General features: G+C 44.7%; 1 protein-coding gene across 1 annotated transcript; it reads left to right on the top strand.

Moving 5' to 3' along the window:
- The first annotated feature begins 4,172 nt into the window (after nucleotides 1–4,172).
- LOC119364329 (ultraviolet-B receptor UVR8-like) lies at nucleotides 4,173–9,724 on the top strand. The gene is made up of 11 exons (XM_037629789.1): nucleotides 4,173–4,779; nucleotides 4,944–5,277; nucleotides 5,478–5,559; nucleotides 6,189–6,344; nucleotides 6,882–7,055; nucleotides 7,335–7,406; nucleotides 8,321–8,392; nucleotides 8,522–8,640; nucleotides 8,746–8,831; nucleotides 8,917–8,969; nucleotides 9,319–9,724. The coding sequence occupies exons 1-11, from the start codon at nucleotides 4,692–4,694 to the stop codon at nucleotides 9,409–9,411; spliced, it is 1,329 nt and encodes a 442-aa protein (XP_037485686.1). The 5' UTR covers nucleotides 4,173–4,691; the 3' UTR covers nucleotides 9,412–9,724.
- Nucleotides 9,725–10,657: the final 933 nt, after the last annotated feature.

Raw genomic sequence — 10,657 nt, 5'->3', positions numbered from 1 at the left:
CGGCCTCCTGCCCCGCCGCCTCCCGCCCCGCCGCGCCCCGCCCCCCTCCTTGCCCTGGCCGCTGGCGGCTGGAGGCTGTGCTTCCCCTTCCGCAGTCGTCCTCTGCGCCGGCGTGGCTGACGCCGGACGGGGAGGGAGAGCAGGACGGCGCGCCTTCCCCTCGGGCCTTCCCCCTCCCGCTCGTCCGCTCCCCTTTCCTACTCTGCTCTCTTCGACGCCTTGCTCTGCTCGACGCCTCGACACCACTGACGCTCTGGCAATCCGCAGGCCCGCAGCTCCTCTCTCTGCTCGACTGTGGGGCGTCGGCTGCTCTCTCCCTGCTCGATTGTTGGCTACTCCTCTCCCTGCTCGATGCCAACAGCACTCAAGCAATCTCCAATCCAACAGCTGTAAGTAAACCCGGGCAAACGTCGGGCCGGGCCGGATTTCGGGCCGGGCTTATAAAAGCCCGACCTTCATTTCCCAAGCCCGAGCCCGGCCCGAAGCCCGAAATACTCCCTGTTTTCAAGCCCGAGCCCGGCCCGAAGTCAAGCCCGAAGCCCGAAAGCCCGGCCCGAACGCTGTTTTTTAGTGTACGCACATGCAAGCCCGGCCCGAAGCCCGAAAGCCCGACCCGAAACACATAAAAAATGAAGCCTGAGCCCGGCCCGAACTATCTTCCGGGCTGCAAAACTAGGCCCGAGCCCGGCCCGAACGTCAAGCCCGGCCCGGCCCGGCCCGGGTTTTTCGGGCCGGGCTGCCCATGCCCGGGTTTAGCTGTAAGTACGTTGTACTCTGTACATATCCTAGCTATGCTGCAATAGAAAGGTTGGTTGGAAACTTGTGAGTAATTTCAAGTTAATTTGAGATTTGTAGTTAGCCTTGAGAAATTTAAAGAATAGAGAATAGAGATTATGTTGGTTTAATCTCTTTCTAATCTGATAAGTTGGGCTGGTGGATATGTGTAGTGTACTTCTGATGGACAGAACAGAACTGACACCTCAAGTTCAGATTTCAAGTAGAGATTTTGTTCGATTTTCTTGGTTTCAATTCCTTTAGGCTTTAGTAGCATTTTTCGAAAATAATGGCAGTGGTAGGCTGGTAGCTATAGCTTGTCATATATTAAGAATTGGCTTTGACATACATAAAGAACTATCAGTAGTAGACTAGTAGTATGTTCCATTTCTTTTTTACTGTCTTGAACTCTTGATAGCTTATGTTTGTGTCTTTTCTCTGCAATAGTAGGCGACCAGCAAGATGTCTTCATCAGGTGCCAGCTCCGCAAATACAAGAACAAGAAAAGATGCAGCTTGGGAGCATGCTTTACCAATTACAGATGAGTTTAGGACAAAGAATAGAGTTGGATGCAAATATTGTTTAAACTTCTACAATGGTGGCATTACAAGGTTCAAGAAGCATTTGGCTGGACAGAGAAGAGATTGTGTGCCCTGCACACAGGTACCTGATCATGTAAAAGAGCAAATGTGTGCACTGCTAGCTGTTAGTGCTAAAAACAAGGATGAATCATTGAACAAAATGTTGACGCTGCAAGATGAAGTCAGAGGGATGTATGGTCAGAGTGGGAATGATGATCAAGAGTGCACAAATGTTAAGTCAGAATGATTATTGTTTTATGTCAAATGTGATGAAATTTGTGATATGTCATATGATGAAATGTGTGATATATGAAATGACAGTTTTAAAAGTTGGGGTTGAGGCAAAGACTAGATCCCTTAAATCCAACCCTTAAAGCAGTTTACGGGTTAGGTTTGAGGGTTCTAGTCTTTGCCTCTGTTTTTCAACCCTTAAAAGTGTCAAAAGGTGGCACTTCTCAACCTGTAAAACTGCTATAAAGGTTTGAGTGTTTGAGGATTCTACTAGTAATGCTCTTAAGCACGAGGCTGAGGCTGACAAAGAATTTTTTGTTCACCTACTGGGAAGAATTCTTTGTTCACCTACTCGGATGCGGATGGATCTGCGCGTGCCATGAGGATAGATGAACTCCCAACTACCAAACGTCCTACATGCACCAAAGCCAAAGCCGGTGGCCGGCCGGCTTTATCGCCGTGGCCTCCATCGATCGAGCACGTGCGCCTCCATAGATCTGGATGGTCGATGCATGCACACTGGACTGCAGCTGGTACTACGTGCATGCATCCGTGCGCGGCTGCTATTTTTCGCCGCAACTGATTGGTGACACGTTCCTTCGTCAGTGTTAAACGGGGAAACAAATTGTTTTTGTTTTCTTGGGGAAGTTACGTTAGTCGACACGAGTAATTAAACGGCGTACGTCCGGGAAGTTTAGCTAGCTGCTGGTACAGTGCGATGATGGTGAGGGGTTCACCTAAATGTAGCGGCGCAGTACAGCGAGGGTTTTAGCTCACCGCCTGCTCTAGCTAATTATCGGATCACTGATTGTATCAGGACGTTTTTGGTTGCGTCTCGTCATCGCTTTTATCGGCTCGCCAATCCTTGTCGTACTGCTCACCCAGTAAAGTCCTAATTTCTGACTAGACTACTCACTAGAGTGGTACCAAGCCGAGAAGTGCGGCGATTCGGTGCCTAAGGTGTGTCTACACTTGGAAGCAAACAGTAAGTTAAAAAAAAGTTAAGAAGGATTTTTCTTTTTGGTCATCGAAGATGCTTGAATATGCGATGTGCGTGCAAAAATGAAAAGGTATTTGGACATTCGAGAAGGTCGTGGCAAAACTAATATTTGATTGTGGAAAAGCCTTTAAAAAAGAACACTGTTTGGAATTTTTTTCCCCTAGAGCTGCTCAAATGTCCAAACACTATAGAAATTTGCACGTTCCTTGTTTTCATCCAAGCATCTTCAATGCCAAAATATTTTAGAATTGATTGGATTTTTTACTATTTATTTTGAATTTAGTGGTCAGTGGATGCAAATGAGCCCACGAATTACAACAAGCCAAGGTCCTTTTTAAGCGGAAAAAAAGCCAAGGTCCTTTGTCAAATTGTCCTAGTACACCTGTTTTGCTTAATATCTATACCTATTATTAAAAGACGATGCGTTTTCTTTTTGATTTTTTGGTCCATCCATCCACCCAAACTGCCCATACAGTTAAAATAAATTATCCACAATGCCACCCATAAATGAAAAAACACTTTGTTGTTTGTCTCTCTTTCTTTTGCCAGTCATTCAAACTACACCTAAAGTTGAAGTAAATTACTCATCCCCTCATCTTAAGTGAAAAAAAACTCCTATTTAATTGCTTATCTGAATTTTCTGTCTGTTATCGAAGCCACCCCTAAAGTTGAAGTAAACTACCCACCTCGTGCACCCGTAAAAGTGAAAAAAAACAAATGCTCTTCTGAATTATTCGTATTTTTTTTGGGAATTCTTCCGATCAATTCATCTTCAATCATGGCAGTACAACGAACACAAAAAATAATAAAAATTACATCCAAATTCGTAGACCACCTAGCGACGACTACACACATTGAAACGAGCTGAATTATTCTTACTTCATAGGGCCCTCGGGTTTTTCATCCATCATGAAGTAAATTACCTACTTCGTCACACGTAAAAGTGAAAAAAAAACAAGTGCTCCTCTGAATTATTCGTACTTCATTGGGCCCTCTAATTTTTCATCTATAGTGAGACCGACCTTTTGTTTTCTTTCTCATACAACATCATTAAAAAAAAATACATGCATCAAGGACAAGTCCAACATCTACCCATTGTAAGCACGTTAGAATGCAGATGTCTTATGTACGCATGCGCGTTGGTTCTTGGTTGGTGCATAAATATTTAAATATGTGTATATACATGGAGTGTGAATATTTGGAACTTGATTTGAAGACCACGGTTCTATTATCCGGTTGGAACGCACAGATTTTTTTTTTTTAGTAGACAGCTGATAGATGGATCGACACCAGCAAACACAAGGTGGTTCCCTCAAATCAAAAAAAGAAAAAACACAATGTGGCACGCAGGATACATACAACGTACCCGTACGGGGGGCGAGGATCCAGCCGGAACCGCATTCATCTGATTTGGAAGCAATGGGCAAAAAGGCGGGGGTTGGTGCGCGGCGAGTTTAAAATTGAGATAAGCCGGGGAAGGCGACGTCGCGCGCTCTCGTCTCTTCACTCCACGGGGCCGAATGAGTGGTCCTCCTCCACCTCCAGTCCCAAGCTCTCCCAAACCCCCAACCTCTCGCATAGGCATAGGCAGAGCAGACCCACCCGCTGCAGACCTGGACCACCGGTCACGAGGCCACGCGTCAGGGAAACACCCTCTCCCTCTCCGGCAGAAAACGGAGGTGGACGTCGTCCACCTTTGCCGGCCCCGTTCTTAATGCCGCGCGGTAATCGCCGCGAGCTTCTACTACAGTCACCGGAGGTCCGGAGGCCGGAGCGCACTGTGAGGCGTCACATGGGATGGGCTTGTACGTACGTACGCTAGCTAGCACTCCACATTTATTACGGCAGTCGGCAGGTTGCCCATCCCATCCCATCCCCTCCCGTCGCGGCCGCCGTCCCTTCCCTTCTCGCCTCCAGGTCCAGGTCCCGGCCCGCTTTAAATCCGCCCCTGGCCTCCCTTCCGGCCTCCCTCCCTCCCTCGCTCGCCGCTGCTTAGTGGAGTAGTATAATCAGTACAGATAATTATTGGCAGCCAGATATTTTCGTCCGCTCAGTTCAGTTCACTACCCGCGGTGGCCGCGAGAACCCGGATCGCCGATCGACAGATGGACGCGGCCATATCCGCCGCCCACGAAGCGCCGCCCGCTGTCGTCCTCGTCTCCGCCGGCGCCAGCCACTCCGTCGCCCTCCTCGGTAAGTCAAGCGGACCGTTTTCTTTCTTTCTTTCTGGGCGGGGGGAGCATTCCGTCGAGCGCCGTCTCGGCGCGCAGGGCGTGGATTCTTTCCAGGGCCAGGTGTAGTGTGGATCGTGGTGCTGACGGGCTCGTGCCGTGGCGGCGGCGGCTTGTGCTTTGCAGCGGGCAATGTGCTGTGCACGTGGGGCAGGGGAGAGGACGGGCAGCTCGGCCACGGGGACGCCGAGGACCGGCTCGTGCCGACGGTGATCAGCGGCTTCGACGCGCCGGGGATCACGTCCGTCATCTGCGGGGCGGACCACACCACCGCCTACTCCGAGGACGAGCACCAGGTCTACAGCTGGGGGTGGGGGGATTTCGGGAGGCTGGGGCATGGCAACTCCACCGACGTGTTCACGCCCCAGCCGGTCAAGGCGCTGCAGGGGATAAAGATCAAGCAGCTAGCCTGTGGGGATAGCCACTGTCTGGCCGTCACCATGGCCGGCGAAGTGCTCAGGTAAGCTGGCTATCAACACTTATTAGAGTTGCGCAGCAACAGTATAATATACCAACCTCCTTTCAAAAAGTGGAAGATACTACTGTATGTGTTACTGAGAGGACTTTTCGGCAATTGATAAGATCGCTGCATTGCATTGCTCTTGCTGATCTTCCAGTGACTATTACTTAGTCTGAACTTCTGATACATGCTTGTTTTAGCTGGGGGCGTAACCAAAATGGCCAGCTTGGTCTTGGAACTACTGAAGATTCGCTGCTCCCACAAACGATTCAAGCTTTTGTGGTACAATATTCTTCTTATGTGCTATTTTTAGATAGCAAATGCAAATATACAGTATGATACAAGGAAAAGAAAATCTAGTGTCATCTTCTTCGATATTTGTCCATGACAACAATCTTTTGATTGCATTTTGTTACGGTAGGGATCCCCTACTGGGGAAGCGTACCATGTGAAAATCATTGCTATGGTTTGTAGTATTCGATATACAGACCAACATGACATGTAATGTACTCCCTCCGTTCCAAAATGTAGTGCTTCCTCTATTCCCGTGCTTCAACTTTGACCATAAATTTAACCAACGAGACCGACTGCGTCGGTCTCGTTGGTTAAATTTATGGTCAAAGTTGGACCTCGGGAAGCGCGGGCGCATGATATTTTGGAATGGAGGGAGTAGGTGGGATCCTGTCAGGTTATTGGGATGGGCATTCCGTCATTTGTACATAGGTACCACTCTGATATAGACATCAGTGAATAGCACTGTGTTAATGATAAACAAATAGCCTTTTAAGTATACTGGTCTTCTCAAATTTATCGACGAGTATAATAAATCTTGTGTGGGAATGTAGACATGCTGACCTTCTAATGAATATGATGTGCAAGGTTATTAAGAGCTAATGGTCCAAAATGTGTAGGGTATTTCTGTGAAGATGATTGCTGCTGGTGCCGAACATACTGCTGCAGTAACTGAAGATGGCGAAATCTACGGATGGGGCTGGGGTCGATACGGAAACTTGGGTCTTGGTGATCGGAATGACCGATTTGTTCCTGAAAAAGTATCTTCAGTGGAGGTAATGATCTAATTGGCACGACTTGCTTAACATTTACATCCACAGACGCACTCCTACTAGTGCCTTCATCACTTAATAATACATGAAAAATGGAATATTCCATCTATATCTGTGTTCTGGAGTGGTATTATCAAGCAGCCAACATATCCCTGTTAGTGTTATGATAGAACTAATGATGAATATCAAGGACTAGTATTCAAAGACAATAACTGGCTTCCTGTCTGGAGCAGTACCACCCATGTATATTCATGCTTCATAGTTAAATAGCTAACACACAGAAGAATCTTTTGCCTAAATGGAAACCTCCAGAATACAAATTGGTTTTTGAGATGACTAGTGGAAGCTTACATATGCTCATCTAGCCATCCTCATACAGTCACCCTGTAGGTGATTATATTCACTGAAATCACACACATATTGCCTTTTGCAGTTCCGACCATGGAAGGCGTCAGTTCTCTTTTTTGTCTCTTCCTATTGCTCTGTTTGTTCTTATGCCTCCAGGTTTTATCTTTATTCTTGTTACCTGCACTTCTGCAGGGAGAGAAGATGGTGCTTGTTGCATGCGGATGGCGCCATACCATTACTGTTTCCTCTTCTGGTAGTTTGTACACTTACGGTTGGAGCAAATATGGTCAGCTTGGGCATGGCGATTTTGAAGATCATCTAGTTCCACATAAAGTGGAAGCCTTGAAGGATAGCTCTACATCCCAGGTACTAGCTAATACCAACAACATTTTGTGAAATGCAATGTGTATGATAATCTGTGCATGAAGCCCATAAGGCTATCTATATCCAATGTGGTGTTACTTTTGTAGTCCTCCAAGCAACTCGGGACCTATTATATGCTATTCAGCCCTGCAAAATTCCCCGTGTCAGACTAAAGTTTTAGAGCTATCAAATTTTGTTTGTTACATATACTACTATGTGTGATTGCTGATTGAGGTTTGTGAAGAAGGTTTATAATATATACATATGTTCTGTCTGATTTAGATTTCAGGTGGATGGAGGCATACAATGGCACTTACATCAGATGGAAAGCTTTATGGATGGGGATGGAACAAGGTCATTATCAATGTCCATCTACTTCTCTTTATGCGTCATAGTTGGTATCTTAGTAAAACTACACAAGGAGGACTTTTATTGCGTGGTTTTGTTCATGATTTCAGAAGACCAAATTCAAAGTGAATCTCTATTATTGTGCCCCAGCTGTAAACAATTTTGTATATGCATTGGTTTCTACGTCGCTGCCATTTCATGGCAATCTAAAGATTCCTTTACACAAAGAAAACAAGATAAACCTCTTATTAATTTAAACAGGACCGACCGAGTTTCAGTTTTTTTTTATAATTTCTAGTTGGAGAATCACCATTGTTCACTAAAGTTCAACTTCTTTATGTAGGATAGATTTAGTCTTTACAGATATTTGGTTTTGGTAGAATGTTGAGTTATTACTCATCTGACCTGACTATACAATGCTTGGTTTTTACTGATGAGTAATGACTAGTCAGAATGAATGGAGTTCTGGTAGATCCCTAGATTTGAGGCCTTTCATTATCCCTGTCATCATTCAATACGTTTTTTTACAATGCTACAGCTAGTGGTGGACTGGTTTTTTGTGATCTCATTCATTTTATTTTATTTATTGTTAAACGGAGCCTGTATGCTGAGCTTGGCTTGAATTCTGACTACTTTTCTGAAAACTGGTGGTACTGGCATATTATGTTCTACTCCCTCCGTTCCTAAATATTTGTCTTTCTAGGGATTTCAACAAGTGACTACATACGGAGCAAAATGAGTGAATCTACACTCTAAAATATGTCTATATACATCCGTATGTGGTAGTCCATTTGAAATATCTAAAAAGACAAATATTTAGAAACGGAGGGAGTACATATTATGTTTCTGGTGTTTCATCTTTCACTTGTCCAGGTGGTTTATCTCTGTCTTCACTAATCGTCTCATATTTTCATCTACAGTTTGGGCAAGTTGGAGCTGGCGATAATGCCGATCACTGTTCCCCCGCACAGGTTAATTTTCCCGAGGAACAGGTATGGCATGTGTTTGGGATAGCTAAATGATTCATAGAAGTCATAACCAGCATATTTATGCTCAAAGTCGTTTCATTGATTCACGTGAATAATAATTTCAAACTTCCATACCTTGTGGTGGTACTGCAGAAAGTTGCCCAAGTTGCTTGTGGATGGAGGCACACTCTTGCTTTCACAGAAAAGAAAAATGTGTTTGCATGGGGAAGGGGTACTAGTGGACAACTCGGTCATGGGGAAATAGTTGACAGGTGGTTCCCGTTTAATGTTTTTATTCAAGCACTCATTTGAACTAGCCCTTGATCACCTGTAATATAGCGTAAACTAACAAAATATCATCTTGCACAATCCTGAAGGAACACGCCTGTGATGATTGATGCCCTAAGCCCGGACGGTCCTGGCTGCAAGAAGTTGGAGTCTTCAGCAGCTATTCCCTTTGCAGGTTGGTACCAAATGCGCTCTAACCGCAGATACTAGCAGGTGCACTTTTCAGACAGACAACTAATGGTGCTTCGTGATGTTTTCAGCTAAAATTTGGGTGTCACCCTCTGAAAGATATGCTCTTGTTCCTGATGAGAAGGTGAGCTCATGGCTAGTACTCCCTCCATCCCAAAATAAGTGTCTCAACTTTGTAGTTTGTACTAACTTTAGTACAAAGTTATACTTACTAAGGTTAAGACACTTACTTTGGGACGGAGGGGTAGATATGAAACCTCTTATCTTTTTGAAAAAGGAGACATTTTTTTTCAGATTTTTTTGAAATGTAAAAATACGAATTTTCAAGAAATTTGAATTTTGCATTTGGAGGCCTCCATGGAGCTCGGCCTCCAAAAGCAATTACCGACATGAAACCTCTTTCTCTTTGCGAGAATATGAAGTTCACATATCATAGGACTGTCACTGAAGATTGCTCCGTGTTAAATCTGCAGGTTGCCAAACCAGGCGATGTCAGCGCACGTGGCAATGGTGCGGATGCGAGTGTGCCCGAGAACGATGTAAAGAGGATGCGCGTGTCATCCTAGTTCGATGACATATCATCTATGTACCTCATTAACCCTAGCACTACTATCAAAAACCCTTGCGCGTCGTTCACCAGTTTCCACCTAGTGGTGTCCAGTTCTTGTGCATTCCGTTCTGCCGAAGTACTTTCCAGAAGAGGAACCTCCTCCTGGCGTTGAGATGATGTATCAGCACCTATGGGCTGTGGTGTATAATTCACCTCTTAGAGGTGGCTAGTAGAATCAACCTGGACCTGTGTTCTGAATGTTTCGGTAGCTGCATCCGACACTTTGTTTGGACGGCACAATCAATAAGCTATTCGTTCTTATCTCCTAATTTTCATAGCTCAATCTGGACTAAATTGTTGCTTTTTTTGGAAAATATACTAACGACAATTTCATAACAAATTGACACTATTGTTTTTTAATGAGCTAATGACAATGAAATGAGATAAATATTTTTTGGTCCCTCAACTGTCTACACAATTCCCTTTCGGATCACTTATACTAGAATTAAATACTAGAATTAAACATGCTCTTTGTGGTGCCTCTTTTTTTTTCTGAGAGTAAGCGCGTACCATTGCTTCTGCTTCTTTATAGATATGTTTTTTTAAAAGGAGGATTATCCTTGCCTTTGCATTAAAACGATGCACGCAGCCATCTTATTAACTAAAAGGTCAAACAAGTGTGTAGCATGATAAAAAAACTCATGAAAAGATAAAAAAAAGGGAGAACTCAAAGCCACAACCGGCAGAACATAGAACTAGATGCCTATACATATATCCTACTGTTGGACCGCTATTCAAACCGATTGTAGGTATCTCGTGATACCGTCTTCGATCGGTTGCACCCATACGTAATATGCTTCTTGGCTTCCGCACGGCTAAATAACAACCACATACGGATCCAGCCAGTTGCTCTGAAGATTACGTGCAAAATATATGTGATGTTTTATCTGTTACAAATCACGTCATTTTGACAGTTTCATATGACCCAAAGTAATGCACACACCCTGAGTCGAATATGCGCCGCTATCTTAGGCTCTACCCCGTTTACCCAAGTCCCAAAAAGGGTGTTGATGGTATCAGGTGGACTTACGTTAAAAGGCACATGCATAGTTTGCGGCAATAGTTTGGCAAGTGGACAATCAAGAAACAAATGTTGGATTGATTCATTTCGACCGCAGAAACAAAATCGCTTACTACCCTCCCAATTAGGTTTTGCCAGATTATCCTTAGTCAGAATCACTTCTTTGTGTACGAACCACATA

The sequence above is a fragment of the Triticum dicoccoides genome, chromosome 2B, assembly GCF_002162155.2.
Source record: "Triticum dicoccoides isolate Atlit2015 ecotype Zavitan chromosome 2B, WEW_v2.0, whole genome shotgun sequence".
Classification (NCBI taxonomy): domain Eukaryota; kingdom Viridiplantae; phylum Streptophyta; class Magnoliopsida; order Poales; family Poaceae; genus Triticum; species Triticum dicoccoides.
Note: the sequence above shows the minus strand (reverse complement) of the source record. Positions and strands in the feature narration are given on the sequence as shown.